At 36.5% G+C, this 21,374-nt stretch overlaps 2 protein-coding genes across 4 annotated transcripts; both read right to left on the bottom strand.

Annotated features, from left to right (window-relative positions):
• Positions 1-499: 499 nt before the first annotated feature.
• On the bottom strand, positions 500-2,761 carry gjb1b (gap junction protein beta 1b). 3 transcript variants are annotated; one of them, XM_083560456.1, is made up of 3 exons: positions 2,599-2,760; positions 2,124-2,361; positions 500-1,962 (listed from the first exon to the last, which is right to left on the bottom strand). In XM_083560456.1, exon 3 carries the CDS (start codon positions 1,946-1,948, stop codon positions 1,121-1,123), a length of 828 nt encoding a protein of 275 aa, XP_083416582.1. In that variant the 5' UTR covers positions 1,949-1,962; positions 2,124-2,361; positions 2,599-2,760; the 3' UTR covers positions 500-1,120. The 3 variants fall into 3 exon arrangements, with proteins under 3 accessions (XP_083416582.1, XP_083416581.1, XP_083416583.1); XM_083560455.1 differs by having other exon boundaries at positions 2,124-2,297; XM_083560457.1 differs by lacking the exon at positions 2,124-2,361 and having other exon boundaries at positions 2,599-2,761.
• Positions 2,762-10,858: 8,097 nt separating this feature from the next.
• Positions 10,859-20,158, bottom strand: rnf128b (ring finger protein 128b). The gene is made up of 7 exons (XM_083559906.1): positions 19,558-20,158; positions 16,705-16,949; positions 15,328-15,399; positions 15,156-15,238; positions 13,300-13,387; positions 12,755-12,881; positions 10,859-12,246 (listed from the first exon to the last, which is right to left on the bottom strand). Exons 1-7 carry the CDS (start codon positions 19,976-19,978, stop codon positions 12,149-12,151), a joined length of 1,134 nt encoding a protein of 377 aa, XP_083416032.1. The 5' UTR covers positions 19,979-20,158; the 3' UTR covers positions 10,859-12,148.
• Positions 20,159-21,374: the final 1,216 nt, after the last annotated feature.

Raw genomic sequence — 21,374 nt, 5'->3', positions numbered from 1 at the left:
ATAATACTTGAACAAGCTGTGACTCACCTTTTTAATGAATACACTGCAATAGTAGAAGAGAGGCTGTATGCATCCATGTTATTTATTCACACAAAGCCAAAAATGGGTCCTTGATTGAGAACAAAATCCACACTGCCTGTGGTAGGGTTTTGATGAGCAGAAATTAATCTAATTTTGTCTATATTCAAATCACTGTTTTTTAGGTAGATATCTCCTTTTATATACCTTTTGTCATTATTTGTTCACATTTTCACATATTCAAGCTTTCTGAAAACACTACAAAAAGGTTTCTGCTCATTTCAAATTTTTTACTCAGATTAAATATGATATATCGCTTACCCTCTAATGTAAACTATTAGTCAAGTGACAGGGTGGCCAGCAGGTGAGACATCCATAACCTAACCAAAAAGCATAGCTAAATGTAGCATTTTTTACTTTCCTACCATAGCACAACACTATTCCTTGTGGAAAAAATTTTTAATTGATCTAACGAGCAAAATGTTTTTATGTTTTATTTATTTGACTGCAGAAAAAGGCAGTAAGCAAAATCCTATTAATAGTCCTGTTGTGCCAGGATATTAATCTACAAAATAGGAAATCTCTGAACCTCAAGTTACATTATGCAAACACTGAACAAATACAATAGCCTTGCAGTTTATGCAATATCATTAAACTTTACTTCACATAATAACATTTACATTACATTTATATATACCTATTATAGTATTTTAAACTTAATTTGGGCTAGATTGCTTCTTAATTTTACTGTATTTTAAAGCATTAACATAACATTTAATGCATGTGGGTGCTTTTACATATTAAACATAACATTTTACAGAATCACCCACACAAACAATTAAAAATATCCTGGGGAAGACAATAAATTGAATCAACAGTAGTTCTTCTGTTGCCTGGACCCCCACGTTCTAAGTTGAAGGATTCCACAATATATGCAAATGTTGCCTTTTATCATTAAAAAAAAAAAACTCTTTAAAATTGCATAAATCCAACATTTTTGTGTAGTTTAACATTAACATAATAAATGAATAAATATGAAACTTGATTACTAAAAATCCGAGTTAGTTACCACTGATTAGTGAAACCTCCCAATTTGTAGCAGCTAAAAAGCAGAACATCTCTCGCCCTTGTCAGTAGGGCTCTTTCTGGTTAAATTTAATCTTGGCTTAAATGAATGCTCCGATATGAGCTGATTGATTTCATTTTGCTTGTACGGGGACAGCATTTGAGTGAGCCAAGGTCCCTGTGGATCCCCTTCTGGTTTCCGAAAGTAACGGACACATGCTCTTCCTACCAAATACAGCACCTCTGCGATGTTTAGCAAAACACAAACTCCAGATACCACCAGCATAAAAACCGTAAAGATGGTCTTCTCTGTTGGACGAGAAACAAAGCAGTCCACTGTGTTAGGGCAGGGATAAGAATCACATTTTACAAGACGCACCATTTTAAAATCAGGGTATATTACATAAAATATGTACAAGAAAGCCACCTCAAAAATGATGCGGAAGATTATGCTTATCATATACGTCCACCAAAGTGCACCAGTAATCTTGAATTTCTGGTTTTTTAACTGTTCAAACTCCTTAGTGGCACCTCGTCCTGATAATTTGAGGATCTTTTTGTCAATGTGTCGACGATGGGCAACATGCATAGCTACCAGCAGTGCTGGCGTTGAGACAAGAATCAGTTGCAGGGCCCAGAGGCGGATATGGGAAATTGGGAAGAACTGGTCATAACACACACTGTTGCAACCAGGCTGCTGGGTGTTGCAGGTGAAGCCAGACTTCTCATCGCCCCAAACACTTTCAGCAGCCACTACCAAAACCATAATGCGAAAGATGAAGATGACAGAAAGCCAGATGCGACCAATGCCTGTTGAATGCCTATTTACACCGCTGATAACGGCGTAAAAAGACGCCCAATTCATTTTTGATTCCAGGTCTGTGAAAGAAAGAAAAAAAACTATTACAATTCCTGAATTAGTTTTGGCATATACTAATAATAAGACCTAAATGTAAAACATGATAAACAACAGCCAGACATACCCGTATAAAAAGACAATAATGTAAGCCCTTTATATTAATAATAAACTCAAAGTTTACCAGCTCAGCCCGTGGTGTAAGCAGCATAAGCCTTGCCAGGTCCAAAAATATCGACCATCAGGTGCAGTCTTGACATTTGGACACTTTGGGCATTTGGACACTTTGTGCAAATTGTGTGTGCCCTGGAGTTGAATAAAAGAGCATGGGCGATGCTCTATTGCCACATGCTGTCACCTGATGCAAAAAGAAAAGCCAATCGCAATATTTTGGGCAAGGCCATGTGACAGCCTCTCCAGCTCTATAAAAAGCAGATTAGCTGTATTTAAAGCACCTAACTAGACTGTAATGCAACTAACTGTATACAATACCAAGAACTAGATTAAACAGGGCAAGGAGATTTAAAGAAGTATAGGGTCTAAAACAATATGTAAAACAGTATGAAATAAAGGAAATATAGATATTATTGCCTCATAATGACAGTCACTAAAACATTTTGTTCTAAAAAATGAACTACAACAAATATTTAGTCATTTACCTTCAGCAGTAGTGGTACACAAATATGTCCAGAAAATTGTTGAAACACTACACAAACTGTTGCCGTGAAGAACACCATGCCATTTGGAAATGCAAATATTTTCCTCAACACTAGCCGCTGCCCTGCACCATAGAAGTCATATGCTCTTGTATAAGTCATTTACATACAATGGTGTCCCTTATTGAGGCTAACAAGACTGGAATTCATTTCAAATGCCTCAAGTTCCGCCTACCCAGGGCAAAAGAATGAATCTGTGTGGACACAAAGGCCTCAGCAAAATTATTTATTGTGCCTGGCAGCTGAAGGGAGAGAACTATCTTTGAACTGAATGACTTATGAATGAATGAAAAGGACAAGCACTGCTTTATGAATTTCTTCTGAATTATTATAAAATGTTTTGTGTCAATATTTAGGTTAGATGTTTAAAAAAAAGTATATATTAGGATTATAAATTAACTGTACAATATATAGTCAAGCAGTGCTAAGTGTGGTGAAAGCACAAGCACCAAGGTAAAGATTATAGTATCTACTTTAATTATTCTGTGTATAAAGAATGTAGGTTGTAGTTTTAGTAAATGCAATCATTTATACATCCAGCTGAAACATATAGCTATTTTGTATGTTTCCATGAAGCACAGCAATCATACAGCAAAATTATTTAGTAGAGCATCAAGATGAGCCAGGCAGGTTCAGAATACAGGACAGAATGTCTCATTAGGCAGCTGTCATAAAGTGTGGTGAGAGAGAAAAAATGTTAATCTCCTTCTTCTTACTTCTGTCCGGGAAAGACAGAGAATAGTTTAACCTTATACAGTGAGGAAAATAAGTATTTGAACACCCTGCTATTTTGCAAGTTCTCCCACTTAGAAATCATGAAGGGGTCTGAAATTGTCATTGTAGGTGCATGTCCACTGTGAGAGACATAATCTAAGAAAAAATCCAGAAATCCCAATATATGATTTTTAAACTATTTATTTGTATGATACAGCTGCAAATAAGTATTTGAACAACTAAGAAATTCAATGTTAATATTTGGTACAGTAGCCTTTGTTTGCAATTACAGAGGTCAAACGTTTCCTGTAGTTTTTCACCAGGTTTGCACACACTGCAGGAGGGATTTTGGCCCACTCCTCCACACAGATCTTCTCTAGATCAGTCAGGAAACACGGAGTTTGAGCTCCCTCCAAAGATTCTCTATTGGGTTTAGGTCTGGAGACTGGCTAGGCCACCCAGAACCTTGATATGCTTCTTACAGAGCCACTCCTTTGTTATCCTGGCTGTGTGCTTCGGGTCATTGTCATGTTGGAAGACCCAGCCTCGACCCATCTTCAATGCTCTAACTGAGGGAAGGAGGTTGTTCCCCAAAATCTCGCAATACATGGCCCCGGTCATCCTCTCCTTAATACAGTGCAGTCACCCTGTCCCATATGCAGAAAAACACCCCCTAAGCATGATGCTACCACCCCCATGCTTCACAGTAGGGATGGTGTTCTTGGGATGGTACCCATCATTCTTCTTACTCCAAACACGTTTAGTGGAATTATGACCCAAAAGTTCTATTTTGGTCTCATTTGACCACATGATTTTCTTCCATGACTCCTCTGGATCATTCAAATGGTCATTGGCAAACTTAAGACGTGCCTGGACATGTGCTGGTTTAAGCAGGGGAACCTTCCGTGCCATGCATGATTTCAAACCATGTCGTCTTAGTGTATTACCAACAGTAAACTTGGAAACGGTGGTCCCAGCTCTTTTCAGGTCATTGACCAGCTCCTCCCATGTAGTTCTGGGCTGATTTCTCACCTCCCTTAGGATCATTGAGACCCCATGAGGTGAGATCATGCATGGAGCCCCAGTCCGAGGGAGACTGACAGTCATGTTTAGCTTCTTCCATTTTCTAATGATTGCTCCAACAGTGGACCTTTTTTCACCAAGCTGCTTGGCAATTTCCCCATAGCCCTTTCCAGCCTTGTGGAGGTGTACAATTTGTCTCTAGTGTCTTTGGACAGCTCTTTGGTCTTGGCCATGTTAGTAGTTGGATTCTTACTGATTGCATGGGGTGGACAGGTGTGTTTATGCAGCTAACGACCTCAAACCGGTGCATCTAATTTAGGATAATAAATGTAGTGGAGGTGGACATTTTAAAGGCAGACTAACAGGTCTTTGAGGGTCAGAATTCTAGCTGATAGACAGGTGTTTAAATATTTATTTGCAGCTGTATCATACAAATAAATAGTTTAAAAATCATATATTGTGATTTCTGGATTTTTTTTTTTTAGATTATGTCTCTAAGAGTGGACATGCACCTACGATGACAATTTCAGACCCCTCCAAGATTTCTAAGTGGGAGAACTTGCAAAATAGCAGGGTGTTCAAATACGTATTTTCCTCACTATATATATATATGAGAGGATTTGAGCAAGTTTGACAAGGGCCAAATTGTGATGGCTAGACCGCTGGGTCAGAGCATCTCAGAAACACAGCTCTTGTGGGGTGTTTCTGGTCTGCAGTGGGTCAGTATCAATCAAAAGTGGTCCAAAGAAAGAACAGTGGTGAACTGGTAACAGGGTCATGGGCAGCCAAGGCTTATTGATGCGCGGGGGGAGCGAAGGCTGGCCTATGTGGCACGATCCTACAGATGAGATACTGTAGATCAAATTGCTAAAGAAGTTAATGATGTTAATGCTTGATGGGTCAGGACTGTTTTAGCAGCAAAAAAGGACCAGTAAAACGGACGGACAGACAGAAAGACAGACATTACTGTGTACAGTAAACCTAAATAGAATAAATGTAGCAGTCTGTATGGCTGTGAATAGTGGATGTTAGGTTAAAATATTGGCTAATCCTAAGACAAGAGATCGGCCTACTGCTGCTTGCTGTGTGAGGATCTCGGCCTACTCCACCTGGTTCGTTGCCTATCTGCTTGCTGTGTGAGGATCTCGGCCTACTTCACCTGGTCCGTTGCCTATCTGCTTGCTGTGTGAGGATCTCGACCTACTCCACCTGGTTCGTTGCCTATCTGCTTGCTGTGTGAGGATCTCGGCCTACTCCACCTGGTTCGTTGCCTACCTGCTTGCTGTGTGAGGATCTCGGCCTACTCCTCCTGGTTCGTTGCCTATCTGCTTGCTGTGTGAGGATCTCGGCCTACTCCACCTGGCTCGTTGCCTATCTGCTTGCTGTGTGAGGATCTCTGCCTACTCCACCTGGTTCGTTGCCTACCTGCTTGCTGTGTGAGGATCTCGGCCTACTCCACCTGGTTCGTTGCCTATCTGCTTGCTGTGTGAGGATCTCGGCCTACTCCACCTGGCTCGTTGCCTATCTGCTTGCTGTGTGAGGATCTCGGCCTACTCCACCTGGTTCGTTGCCTATCTGCTTGCTGTGTGAGGATCTCGGCCTATTCCACCTGGTTTGAGGCCAATATTCGTTGGCTGACGGGAGCTAAGGACATTAGCTTACTGCGTGCTAATATGGATGCCTAGCTGGTTAGCTGTGTGGCTCTACTGGGAAAATTGACAGTTCATTGCATCGAAGTAAGTGCACGCCCCTCTGGAATAAGGTCTTTTCGTTGGCTTTTTGACTTTCTCTGTTAAACCATGGATATACTCAAACTATTTTGCATTCTCTCCGCACTTTTTTCATGTCTCTCAGTTCCTTGCGTTACTTCATGTGCAATCAAACAAAATGGCCTTGCTTATTTAGGCAGTAAAACAGACAAAGTCTATTCAAATGATAGAGACTCTGCCTCTTTAATGATATTACAGACTTTTGGGTTAATGCCTGACAGATTTTCCATTACTCCGGCTCTGCTGTCATGTTTTATTATGAAAAAGCTCATTAATATTATTCCATTACCTAACAAACTGCATACAACTGTATTGTCAAATCAGCATTACTGTAGTACCTCAGCTGTGCTCTGTCGGGCCTTGATTATATTACTGCTTATGATCTCTGGTAATGTTCATGTCAACCCTGGCCCTTCTTCTGATGTTCTTTCTGATGTTGTTTTCCCTACGGATCATGTGGCCTCAAATAATATATACTTTGATGATTTTTGTAATCGCCATAACCTTGGGTTTTTGCATTTAAACGCAAGAAGCATATTATCTAAACTGGACCAGCTTAAAGTATGGGTTGAGAGTTCTAACCCTGATGTTTTAGTAATTACTGAGACATGGTTGCGTAACTCTATTCTCTATCCTGACCTGTATTTATCTGGTTACAACCTGTTTCGGCAGGATAGGTCATCTAAGGGGGGGGGGGAGCAATTTTTACTAAAGAATATTCTCAATGCAGTATAGCCCTGGCAAAGTCTATACCCAAACAGTATGATCTTCTTGTTCTTAACATGAAATTATCTAACAGTTTTTCTTTATCTGTGGCTGGCTGCTATCGCCCTCCATCTGCACCAGCATGTACCCTAGAGACCTTGAGCAATGCTCTTGCGCCATTCACTAGGTCCGAGTTGATCATACTTGGTGATCTTAACTGGGACATGCTTAAGCCCCCTGAGAAAGTTGTACGACAATTTGATTGCTTAAACCTTCATCAAATCATAAACCTACCTACTAGATATAACCCAAAAGGTTGTGACAACGCCACATTGATAGATGTTGTGTTCACAAACGCCCCACACATGTACCTATCGGGTGTTTTTTGCAATGATCTCAGCGACCACTGTTTTATTGCCTGTGTTAGAAAACAACTTTCTGTCAAACAGCCAGTCGTAATCACCACTAAACATATTCTAAAAAATTTTGATGCTCAAGCCTTCTTACATGATTTGAATCATTTAAGTTGGTATAGAGTCAGTCTGATTCCTACAGTGAATGATGCATGGTTGTTGTTTAAAGATCTTTTAACTGCTGTGATCAACAAACATGCCCCAAACAAAAAGATGCGTATAAAAAACCGCAACAGCCCGTGGATTAATCGTGATCTAGTGGTTCTGCTTCAGCAAAAAAATACAGCCTGGCGCAGAGCACGCAAGACACATTCTGTTAAAGACAACATTTTATTTCGTCAAATCAGGAACAAGGCCACACAAGCGGTGAGGGAGGCTAAAGCTGGCATTTTTAAAAAACAGCTCACACTTTGTGGCGCGAACCCAAAAGCTTTTTGGAATACGGTAAAAAAACTTGAGAACAAACCCCGGACCATACCATTGTCCCTAAAATTGGATGACATAGTTGTCACTAATAAAAACTCCATGGCTGAAGCATTCAATCACCACTTCATAAATGCTGGCTTTGTTTCAAAGACATTAAAACCTATTTCTACAGCCCCTGCAACCTCTAATACTTGCAACCTTTTAGCACCTCCTTACAGTTTTTCCATCCAGCCTGTTTTAGAGGGGGAAGTCTTGAACGAACTGACTGCTCTGGACCCCAATAAAGCAGCTGGGTCAGATGATCTTGCTGCCTTTTTTATTAAAATTGCTGCCCCTGTCATTGCGGCTCCACTAACAGCCCTCATTAACCTCTCCCTCTATACAGCCGAGATTCCACCTGCTTGGAAAGAAGCGGTTGTGCTTCCTCTGTATAAGGGCGGTGATCAGGCTGACCTTAATAATTACAGGCCGATTTCCATCTTGCCATGTGTGTCTAAAATTCTGGAAAACCTTGTCAATAAACAACTAATCAATTATCTAAATGTTAACGGCATCATCTCCGGGGCACAGTCTGGCTTTCGATCAGGGTATGGTTGTGTTACAGCTACCACTAAAGTGCTCAATGACATTACATCTGCATTAGATAACAAACAAAACTGTGCTGCTATATTCATTGATCTTGCAAAAGCTTTTGACTCGGTGGACCACAACACACTTATCCACAGACTCCGCAGCATTGGTGTCACTGATCACTCACTGGTTTGGTTCTCAAATGATCTTTCTCAACGGGTTCAACGTGTAAGATTTGAAAACCTTTTCTCCCATTCTCTTCTGGTCACCAGGGGTGTCCCCCAAGGCTCCATCCTTGGTCCCACACTTTTCTCAATTTTATATTAATAACATTTCCCAGGCAGTTGGTAATTCACTCATTCACTTATATGCTGATGATACAATCCTTTATGCCATAGGTCCCTCCCCTGATGCTGTTCAAGCTACCCTGCAACATGGCTTTTACCAACTACAGCAGTCTTTTACACAACTCAAACTCACTCTCAATACCTCCAAAACAAAAAGCATGTGGTTTGGCCGTACGGGTACTACGCCTCCTCCTGCCCTTAACATCACCACCTGCAAGGGAGCTATTTTAGAACAAGTCACTGCTTATAACTACTTAGGCATCTGGTTGGAAACTTCACTCTCTTTCTCTATCCACATATCAAAGCTGCAATCTATGGTCAAAGCCAAGCTTGGTTTCTTTTACAGAAACCGCTCTTCCTTCACCACTTCTGCCAAACTTATTCTTATTCAAATGACCATTCTACCCATGTTAGATAATGGAGACACTATATATAGGGTTGCTTGCAAGTCCACCCTATCAAAACTTGATGCTCTTTACCATTCTGCTATCAGGTTTGCCACAAATGCTCCTTTCAATACACACCATTGTGCTTTATATTCATCTGTTAACTGGCCCTCCCTTCACAATCGCCGTAAAATTCACTGGTTCACCTTCATTTATAAGACCCTTCTCGGCCACTCACCTCCTTACTTAGGTCACTTGCTGCAGCTAAAGCCTGTCACATATAACACCCGGTCCTCACTTCATTTTCAATTAAGCATTCCTAAAACCAACTCTGCGTTTGGTCTCGCATCTTTTCAATCTGCTGCCGCTCGCGACTGGAATGCTTTGCAAAATACTCTCAAACTGGACAAATTTATTCCAATTTCAACCTTTAAAAATAGTATATCGTATTTGTTCACGGATATATGCAGTTGCTTCTCGTCATAATTTTGTTTTAAAATGTATTTATGTAATTGTTTACATGTATGTATTTTTAATGTTTTGTACTTATTTTAGCCCTATTTCCCTAAGTGGTTTTTCCACTTGTCAGGCCGCCATTTTAAATAAGAACCTGTACTTAATGACTTGCCTGTAAAAAATAAAGGTTAAAAAAAAATAATAATAAAGGTTGGAACAAACGCACTCCTTTCTGCATCCATGCTGAATGAATCTTCTGCAAAAGGATCTTCACTGTTTTATCAGTAGATCATGGAGGGTTGTTGTTTATTGTCCAGAATGCCTGTGTCTCCTCTTTTTGGGCAATTTCTTGAGCTTTTTTTTTTTTTTTTTTTTCATCACTAGCACTGGTGCTTTCTCCTCAGCATAATGCTGCAAAGATAACTGCACTGGCTACCACAGACTGTTTAAAGATCTCCAACTCTTACTGCAACTATAAAAGGACCAGAAATTCTTCAGAAAGTAGTCCCTTCATCTCATGTTTACAGCCTTTTTGGATTTACCCTTGTATTGGTTACTGATTGCATGACTAATTGCCTGTCACAATTTAAATATTTGGCTTTATTTTCTAGATCAAAGTTTTAGAGGAGTAGGTCCACAAATCAGCCAATATTCAAACCACTCAACATAGGCAAATCCAAAATACCAAAACCAGGAATTAAGAAATATAAAAAAAACAAAAAAAAAACAGATAAACACAAGATAATGTAGTGCTAACTGCAACTGGTGCTTGTGTATTGGGAAGTGTAGTCCAAAATGGCGATTTTTGTAGGCTGTGACATGTTCTGGGAAACAGTTCTTGGTGTATGAGGGAGTTATTGGCATAGATTAGGATTCCATGGGCCAGAATCCAGTACTTTTTCTCAGGGCCATACCCCTCCTCTTCTAGGAACAATTTTTATTCCTCTCAGAGATGTCGACTTTCACTATGAAAAACTTTGGATGTCTGCAAGTCAAGTGTGTGCAAACCATTGTTGTCAATTATATTACATTTCCATTTGTAAGAAAATAAATAATGGTTTACTAAAACAAACCTTTAGTTTTATTGCAAAAACATGAGTGCAAATGCAAAGGCAATGACAAAAAAAAAGGTTCAGTGGTCTTTCCCCCAGTAGATTCTTTTTTAACACTTTATATAAAATGCACAAATTTGTCATGGTAACATTACATCTATATCTACATCGGACAAAAGCAGTGCTTTCTTTGTTCATTACTAAAAATAAGCATAAGTAATCATTAGGGGTGTAATGGTACACAAAATCCATGGTTCTGTACTTACCTCGGTTATTAAGTCACGGTTTGGTACATGTTCGGTACAATCAGGGGGAAGAAATGCTAAATTTAAAATGCGCAGTTTATTATAATTAACATTTGGGAACATCAACAGTTTACATTTTTAAAACAATTTAAAATAAAATACCTGCATGGTTAAATAATATATAAAATTATATTTTATAATATTTTATACAAATAATAGATATACAAATAAAATATAATACCTAAATTAATACAATACACATTTTTATCATATTGATGTATGGAGTAAGTAGCTACAGTGACATTGGGCTTACTCAAGTTTCTTTTTTTATACCCCTGGCATTGCTGTGTACGTTTTCAAATTAAATAATAATTAAATAAATGTGCTCAAAGTGGCGTGTCGAAAATAAACAAAACTTGCGGTCCACCACTAAATACGTTTCAAGGGGAACACAGATTTTAACACAGATGTTCAGCACATCAAAAGGATTGCATTCCGAACACCCTGTACTGGAAAAGTTAAGTACGAATACATGTACCATTACACCTCTAGTAATCATATAATACATTTGGCAATTTAGTAGTGAAAGCAGTTTGATGTATGTTAAGTTCTTTTTTCTGACTGTTTCATTCTGTTTTTATGCCCCTTTTTTCTTTCTTAATAATATTTTTGATGGGGGATTCTATTCATTTCTGTCTTTTTGCTCATTGGTATGAAGTGAGTCAAGGAGGATCCATGATATTTCATCCATGATATTTTGTGATATTTTAAGCTGTTTGGCTGGATAAAATATGTTAGTAAATCATGTGTATTAAAAAGTAAACAATTGCATGAATTTACTGTACCAGATATGTTTTAACACATCTAACTTGCAATTATAAAATTACATTGGTCTCGCATCATTAAAATATTTGTATTTATTTATATAATCTCACTGGCCAATGAACATATGAACAGTAAGTAATAATAATGATTAAACAATAGTACATGGGAAAAACTATAAATTATTTGATTGCACAGTTCAGAAACATGCATAAATCACTTGCAGATTCTTAGAATCTATTGAGGTTCTTGATAAGTAAAATATTTTTTGCACAGCAGACCACTAAGCAAATGATCTTGAACTACAAAATTTGAAAATCTGCAATGTGCATATTTTTTTTCTAAATTAAGAACTTTATAGTGACACTATATTCTAAATATCTGCTGGATTTTCAGTTTCATAATTTTTATCATTCAAATACATGCAAACCATTGTAATATGGTTATTAGTACTACTTGTTTAAATAGATCTAAATGGCACAAATAAGTACACAGATCCTTTATTGCCATGCTATAAAATAGGAAATACACTTCAATTTAAAAAAACTGCATGAAATCTTTAAGCTTAATGCGAATAAATGTCAGTGATCTGGTGTTCCTCTTCAAATGCTGGGTTCATATAGCTGTGATCCATTCGGCTGCTGTTTTGCTCTTCAGCAGCTACTGTGGGGTAAAAGCATTATACAACATATATCTCAGAATGTGGTCAATATTTCAGCATTATTACATTCTGAATGTAAACTCAACATTAAATCATTTTTGGGTAAATTTATATTTTACTTGAGTTATTGAAATTTAATGTTTTATTATTTAAACAAACTTTACATACAAACTTATACTTTTTACTCATTAAATGTTTTATTTAGACCTTTTAAAAATTTCAAAGTTATTTTTTTCTCTCATCCAGCCAATAATGTCAATCAAATATGTGTGCATCTGAAGATGGATAAGTCTTAAGAGCCAAAACATTACAAAATAGTACATTTTGTGTAAATTGGTTAAATAGGCTTGGCCCATTAATGGCTGGACATTATCTATACCTTTGACTACAATTTTACATTACTATTATGCAGTTATTTTATACAACATATTATTTAAGGAAAACTGGGCTAAAGGGAATGTGAAATATAAAATTACTCAAGGTGAATAAAAACATATTTAAGTTACTTACATTCAGTAGTCTGGAATCCTTGTTGCTCTGGAGACGTGACCACCCCTGGTGAGTTGATCAGTAAACCTGACACAGAACTTGGATAAAATCTGACATCTGCTGGTGGGATAGGGGATTCCTGGCCAGGCTTCATGGCAGCGTTTAAAAAACAACATTTGTTATTAATTAAATTTGTAATTGTACTGAGCTATCCTAATGTCTCCAAAATATTTAAGTTAACCTCTTTGCAACTTTATTCAAGTGTTTTAAATATGATATGAAATGTTAAAAATGCTAGAATTTTAAATCAGACAAAAAGGTTTTTTTTCTTTTTACCATAAATAAACTGTAGTCAAATAAGAAAGAGTGGATTTAATGACTATAATAAAAGTAATCCTTAAAATGTATTAACCACTGTAAAGTACATAATATGAATTATTTGTTTATGTAAACATTTTTTATTTAGTAAGATGAAACTTTATAATAATGAAAAAAATATGCCTGAACCTGTCTACAGGCACTGGAGATTTAAATGGTTAAGTCAACAGTGTATAAAAGGAACTTACCTCTCCTATAAGAATGTCATATTTACACATTGGACAGGTGTGATGTTCCAGTAACCATGGCTCAATGCACGTTTTGTGGAAAATATGGCTTGCAAAAGCAATAAAAGACCATAATAAAATTAAAGTGTCATGAAAATTCTCATAAAGCTGACAATCACAATCATTTTATAAAAGATCTATGATCTTGAAGTGAACTCTGCTCATATCATGTGACATATCATAAGGCACATTACAGAAATTAGGACAATACTGTTCCATGAACAGTTTATACATTAACCACTTTATTTAGTAGATTTACAGATTAAATATAAAGATTTACAGATAGTGATGTGGTAGCTCAGTGGTTAATGAGTCCAAATCCCAGCACCACCAAGCTACCACTGCTGGACTCTTGAGCATGGCTCTTTAACCTCATCTGCTCACTTGTAAGTCACTCTGGATAAGGGCTTCTGCCAAATGCTCAAAATATACAGATGCATACATTAAAGATTTTAATTTATAAGATAAGCCCCTTTTCACTTTTCAATTGACAATATGCTCAAATTGTGTTAACATCAAATTGTGTTGAAACATCAAATACAGTGGGGTCCAAAAGTCTGACACCATGTAATTTAATTACAAATTAAATACTTGAAAACAAATGTAATAAAAAGTACTCCACTTTTTTTATTTTTAATTACAGTGTGCAAATGTACAATGTTTTTTTTAAAGAATGCTTTCGCTTAAACAGGGATGAAAACAGAGCAGAAAATGGAAGTAAAGAATGTTTTTGGTGAACTATATCCCTGAGCTTCCTCGGGCCTGTGTTACCTTCTGGCACTCCCTTTCAGTAATGCTATCATTGCTGTTATTGAAAGAGTCTTTAATTGCACCCTAATTATACTGCAGTGTCCTTAACTATTATGTAGCAATAAGGATACTTAATAACAGATGTTTTATCTCTCTCGACTCACTCACTCATTTACTCACTAATTTACTCACTCATTTATTCACTCACTCACTTACTCACTCACTCACTCACAAGTTAAACATGGTAACATGGTAAACAGGTGTTAATGACCCTGTTTCTTATTTCTTTACAAACCTGCCTAATTCATCCTGGCACTCTACCTCTGGAGAGAGGTATTTTCAATTCAAGACCACTCAGTGCTGCTAGGGCATTCTACAGATCAATGAAATTACTGTGGAGGGTTACACTGAAGAACCATGCTGATGGATTTGGACTGTATTTAATGTAAACAGTCTGCTACAATGGCTTAGGGCTGCAATTGCAATGAACTGCCATTCACCTGCCATTTAGGTAAGGGTTAACAACAATTAGGTTCAGTTAACAACAATGAGTGTTACTCAGATGAGGATGGGTTTCCTTTTGAGTCTGGTTCCTCTCAAGGTTTCTTCTTCATAATATCTCAGAGATAGTATGAGGATGTATCCTTGCCAGTGTTGCTACTGGTGTGCCCATTAGGGATTAACATTCAAACTGCTTAGGGACAATGCCCACTGTTAAATGGACTATACAAATTAAATGTAATTGATAGTGTTACATACTGCTGTATGATACAATACTTGCAGTAAATATCACTCAAATACAAACCATCAATCTCTGGAATCTTACTGCATTCTTACTAAGTTGTCTCTGTTTTCCTAGCTTAATTTTATATGAATATGTAATAAAAATTGATTGTCAGTTAACTCAATATTATAAGACAAAATCTAAAATTGGATGCAAATATATAAACTAAGAAAGTCTGAATTTTACCATTGGAAGGGATTCAGTTCGGAATATTTCTATCTGTGAACAACTTGATTTACATATGTCAAAGCACAGTGTTTTTTAAAGTTCAGCCATTAACTACCTGCAAGGCAGAGTTGTCACGACATCACACCTCATAAAGGCATCCAAGCAAACAACACAGCTGCTCTCTTCTGCCTCAACTTCCTGTAAAGACATTTATTTAATTATTATTAATACTTCACAAATAAATACTTAATACTTAGTTAATAATTGTCTATTGTGTTAAAAAGTACCGGATCAGTTCGCCGAAGAGTCCGAACTTCTAATTTGGCAATAGCTTTCTCTGCCACTTTTTTAAGCTTTTTCTGTAAATTATTGAGAGAACATTAGCTTATTAGTTTTCTAAATGGTTGTATTTACTTAAATGTTTAATATAATAAAAACTTCCAACTTCCAAACTTCCTTAAATAATGGCGCTAATATAGTGTACATTCACAACTGCTATAGTACATTATATATATTTTTTTTCTTAACTGTAGGACAAGTTTTGTGAACAGATAAAAAATTAGGCAGAATAGCTATTTCACAAATTACAGGCTCAATTTAAAAATGATTTGTATCAATTGGAAGTACACCCTCTTTAAATTCTATAGTTTATTGAATTATTAGTAAAAAGATTCTGTCCTTTTCATGTTTTGAATTTTGGTAAATACAACCTCAGTTGAACAACATATAACATATTACACTGTAATTATTTATTTTACAACAATTAAGCCAAAATGGAAATGTCATTTGTACACAAGTACACATTTACTCCTTCTGAAGGACATAAGAGGCTAAGTAGCAGCCAGGTGCTGTGAATTAAATGCCCATGATTATTTGATCATCAGCAAATGTGACCAGGTCTATAAAATCACTTCACACAAGTCTCTTTAATTTGCTGGTCTGGATCATTCATCAAATTGTTAAAACAATGCAAAGGAGTAAAGACATCATAAATGAACTTTCAAGCAATTTAAAGGAAATGATTTGGGCATATTTTGCAGTTACAGACCCTGGGCACCTTGCGTTTATTGAGTTGGGCATGAACCTCTCTGTATACCAAAGTATTTAAGAGTCAAATATGATGCCATCTGTCTGATAGCTTAAGCATGGTCAAAACTGGGTCATGCAACAGGACAATGATCCCAAGCAAACCAGCAAATCTTGAAAAAATGGCTGAAAAAGAACAGAATCAAGGTGTTGCAGCAGCCCAGTAACAGAACACATGTCAACCCAACTAAAATGTGGTGGAAGGACCTTAAGAGAGCTGTGTGTTAGCAAATTGGTGTGCAACTTAATAAACTTAAGCAACATTGTAAAGAAGAATGAACTAAAATTCCTCCACAATAATGTGAGAAACCTCATCAAGAAATTACTGATTATATCGAAATGATTACTTTACATTATTGCTGATAAAGGTGGTTCTACAAGCTACTGGATCACAAGATGGGTTTAATAATGACAATAAATTATGACACAGTGTAATATGTGGTTGTGTTTATGTCAGGTTGTATTAAGCCAGATGATTTTAAAGATATATAAAACCATAGAATTTAAAGAGCACTTTAATTTTCACACATCTGTAAATTTATATTAATTAGTCAGCTTAAAGCTGGTAAATGCCTAACCTGGTGGATCCGAAGCTGTCGGTTTTGGTAGAATCGGCTAAGGACTACATAAATGAAGTAGCCCAGAATGATAGCTGTTATACCAAAGAAGATGAAAGACATGATGTAAATCCAAAAAGGGTTCCAGGGACCATGTCGGTTAGCCACTTCTATGTTCATATAGACATCAGTCCCTCTCTCAATCAGGTCTATGATGTCTCTGCCCAGATTATGTCCAATCATAATTGCTACTATGCCTTCCGTTTCTGTGTAATAGAAATAATGTATTCAAAACAGAACAGAATTAAAAATATATTTAAATAAATAATGCATAATGTGGTAGTCTTTTTTTTATATTGTTTTATGTTTATTAATTTATATAAACTTTCACTAACAATTTAAAATGCATATGCATGTTATACAATTATAAGAATAGGGTAACAGACTTGTAAGTTCAGAGGGAAATGAAGAAATAGGAGGCAAGCTAAGAACAATCCACTGGGTTCTTGAAATTGGTCTATTAAGCACAATAGTTAATTTAACACTTTTTTTAAATGTAGTCTGTAAGGACATGTACCATAAGCCTCTGCTCCATGTCACATGAAATTGCACCTGATTCTAATTTACAGGTCATTAGCACTTTTAGTTTCATTTAGATGTGTTTGCTGTGGAAAGAGTGTAAAGCTTCATCAGAAATATTATCAATATAATTGCATATGCATTATTATTTTTATGTCTACCCAAACAGTTTACAGCTTTCTCAATTTCAATGTGTTGTGAATAGAAAGACTATTTATATATAGAATATATAGAAAGTCTGTATTTAAACAACTGTTTGTTAGAAGCTTAAAGATACAAATTTATATTGTTTCCTTGTGGGTTTTGTTGAAATCAAATTTCATGCAACTATAAATAGCTGTGGCAGTACCACATGCTTCATATAAGAAGATGTAAACAAATGAATGGGTACTGAAAAATAACAAGTCTGGATACTTCTAGACAAGTGCAAAGAATAATACAATTAAGCAGTTTGACCAAGCTTTGTCATGTATAAAAACACTGAGATGGATTGATTTTGTATTTTATATCACTACAATAAGGGAAAAATGAGACATAAGTGGCAGGTGGTTTTTATCAAATATATTTCTCAATTCCTGTTACAGAACAATGACTACACATGACAATTAATCATGATGAAAGCTCTAAACTTTCATAGGATAATTCAATGAAAGTAATGCAACGTAGTCAGAAGAGACAAATGCTGAATCAGACAAAGCATCTAATGTTATATACTCAAACAAGTATCTATTGGAGGTGGTTCGACTGACTATGGTCACGTGCTAAAGAATGACTGCATTTGTTCTCAGTTTAGCAGAATATGTTTTAGTTTTTAATAAAAATATATCCTTATAAGAAGATTCCTACTGGTATACAAAGATGTTATTATAGTATTAGTCATAATTATTGTAAACACTGTTCTAGAATCTTACATGCCTCAAATATACTGGGCCCTCCTCCAATATTGGCACCTTTGTTAATTATGAACAAAAAAGGCTGGTATATATATTTTAAATTGTCCTACTGAAAGATCCAACCACTGCTCATTTAAGCCTTCTAGCAGAGTCAAGTGGTCATTTAATTTCTGTTAAATTTTCTGGTGAAGTCCTTGAAGCCATGCATTCTAAAAAAAAATGCCCAGGTCCTCTGGCAGAAAAACAGCCCCAAAACATTAAAGAGCCACCACCATTTAATATACTGTGGTACTTTTTTGTGTGCTTCAAACACAGCTCTGTAATGGTTTCATGTAACCAAAGCACCCAAACTCATTTGAAATTCGAGTGGTGTGTGTCTGGCAAAGAAAAGATGCTTGAGTTTGTGTTTTAATTAGTGTATAGGCTTTTTTCTTGAAATCTTTCCAAACAACTTTTTGGTAATGCATGAAACGTTAAATTGTAATTATTGAGACTTTCTGACACCAAGATGCAAACAACTTCTGCTTCAAACTATCTAAATTCTTAAGCTGTGACTTTTTTCGTGACTGTGCCATTTTTTTGGCCATTCAAACTATCCTCTTCACAGTGCATTGAGACTATATAGACACACTATAGAGTTCTTTTCCTAATAATTCATAACATTTCTAAGTTTTCGAGTTTCCTAATTATTGCCTGGATGGACTAAATAGGCATTATGTGTTTGTTTTTTTATTTTTTGTTTTTTTTACTATTTTCTGATAAGATACTTTCCATTTTGTAAAGCTTAACATGTGAAGCTTAACATTGTGATGAATAACTAAGGGAATTTGGCCTGTGTGTTACCTCATATTTAAACTCCTGTAAAATAGGATGTCATGGTTGAACAATTCCCTGTTCCTATACACCTAGATATACTAAAAGATTTCAAATATAAATAAGAATATACTTCAAATATATTTTACTCATATGAATTCAGATGGGTGCCAATAACTTCTGCCACATAGAAATAATAAATGGTTGTGTTTGCAATTCTTTGATCTCCATTAGAGCAGCCCAAGTGTTAATGGTCACCTTGCTCATAGTTACAAATAGTGCCAATATTAGTGGAAGGCACTGTATTACATAATCTACGTGTCTTTTTATTAAGTAAAACCTTTCCATAAATAAATGTTTCTTTATTTACACTAAAACACTAAAGATAAAGCACAGTGCTAAGAAACAGCCTGAGCATGGAACTGAAACTGTAAAATGTTTGTACTGTATGCAATACAACAATCATTGTATGAGCCTAATCTGTTATAATGGTATAATAAACATTCAGAACATTATGTATTTAAACAATAGGCATTATTTCTGTCCTGATTTCAACCAATCACTGTATTACAAAAAAGAACAGTCATACCTGCGTGAGACATTCTGTTTGTCCCATTTCCAGTCCCATCTACATTGTAAATGACTACAGCCGATGCTCCCGCTCGTCTAGCGGCTTGAATTTTCTTTGAATAGGTACAGTTGCCTCTTTTGATGAGAGCTATCCATGGCTTCGCTTTTTCGTTAAATGTGGTATTCGGCTGGCAGGCCAGTGAATCTGAAATTGGAAGCCCCACTAATCCAGAGGCCTGTTTCAAAGGTGATTCTGATCCATACACTCCGCACTCACACATACTGCTAATCGTTTGATTAGTTTCTTGGTTCATGTAGAACACCTCAACATATGCGGTCCAAAATATCATTGAAGAAACTGAATAGCTCCGAGACTGAAAAACCCATAATGCCAGCCATGTCCAAGTTGACCCATGTATTCTCCTATAGTCACTTTTCATTTTCCAGAGCCAGGTAAACAATCCGGATGTGCTTTGTAATGCTGTCCAGTGTTGCTCTGTACCTGTAGGTAATTGTAATCAGATATTGCTCCAGGTAATCCAAGATTGCTTTACGTCAACTGGAGCTGGTTTTATCATTCTGGACCTTGAACACAGGCTAAGATAGGATTTATTTGAGTAAGATAACATTCACAGTGCCCAACCCATTTCTCGAAGTGCTGAAGAAATACACCCTTTAGAGAACAAAACAAATATACAAAACAATAAAAGTGGTTTATAGTACTATAATACAAGAATGTTTATAGCACTAGGCCAACTTTTATACTGTGGAATTAAAAAAAAAAAAATAAAAAAAAAAATATATATATATATATATATATATATATATATATATATATATATATATATATATATATATATATATATATATATTCATATGAACCTGGGGGTCAAGTAAAAATATGTCATCAGTCCCTTTTATGTCCTTGACATTTAAACTTTTTAATCAGCTGGCACTTATTATTGGTATCAGTAGTGCAACTGAACTGCTAGCAAGGATACTGTAAGGCACAGTGCAATTTATTAACACTTGAATGTTACCTAGTTGATAAAAGTTTACCTAGTTATTTTAATATACAGTGAGGAAAATAAGTATTTGAACACCCTGCTATTTTGCAAGTTCTCCCACTTAGAAATCATGGAGGGGTCTGAAATTGTCATCGTAGGTGCATGTCCACTGTGAGAGACATAATCTGAAAAAGAAATCCAGAAATCACAATTTATGATTTTTTAAAACTATTTATTAGTATGATACAGCTGCAAATAAGTATTTGAACACCTGAGAAATTCAATGTTAATATTTGGTACAGTAGCCTTTGTTTGCAATTATAGAGGTCAAACCTGTAGTTTTTCACCAGGTTTGCACACACTGCAGGAGGGATTTTGGCCCACTCCTCCACACAGATCTTCTCTAGATCAGTCAGGTTTCTGGCCTGTCGCTGAGAAACACGGAGTTTAAGCTCCCGCTAAAGATTCTCTATTGGTTTTAGGTCTGGAGACTGGCTAGGCCATGCCAGAACCTTGATATGCTTCTTTTCAGAGCCACTCCTTGGTTATGCTGGCTGTGTGCTTCGGGTCATTGTCATGTTGGAAGACCCAGCCTCGACCCATCTTCAATGCTCTAACTGAGGGAAGGAGGTTGTTCCCCAAAATCTCGCAATACATGGCTCCGGTCATCCTCTCAATACAGTGCAGTCGCCCTGTCTAATGTGCAGAAAAACACCCCCTAAGCATGATGTTACCACCCCCATGCTTCACAGTAGGGATGGTGTTCTTGAGATGGTACTCATCATTCTTCTTCCTCCAAACACGTTTAGTGGAATTATGACCCAAAAGT

Source organism: Silurus aristotelis, assembly GCF_946808225.1.
Source record: "Silurus aristotelis genome assembly, chromosome: 14".
Classification (NCBI taxonomy): Eukaryota; Metazoa; Chordata; class Actinopteri; order Siluriformes; family Siluridae; genus Silurus; species Silurus aristotelis.
The sequence above is the reverse complement of the archived record's forward strand: the minus strand, read 5'-3'. Positions and strand labels throughout refer to the sequence as shown.

Coding starts and splice junctions, on each gene's coding strand:
- gjb1b (XM_083560457.1), bottom strand. CDS start 1,948: ATGAATTGGGCGTCTTTTTACGCCGTTATCAGCGGTGTAAATAGGCAT.
- rnf128b (XM_083559906.1), bottom strand. CDS start 19,978: ATGAAAAGTGACTATAGGAGAATACATGGGTCAACTTGGACATGGCTG. Junction 16,950..19,557: donor AAACAGAATGTCTCACGCAG/GTATGACTGTTC, acceptor TCTATTACACAG/AAACGGAAGGCATAGTAGCA. Junction 13,388..15,155: donor GTGACAACTCTGCCTTGCAG/GTAGTTAATGGC, acceptor TGCTTTTGCAAG/CCATATTTTCCACAAAACGT.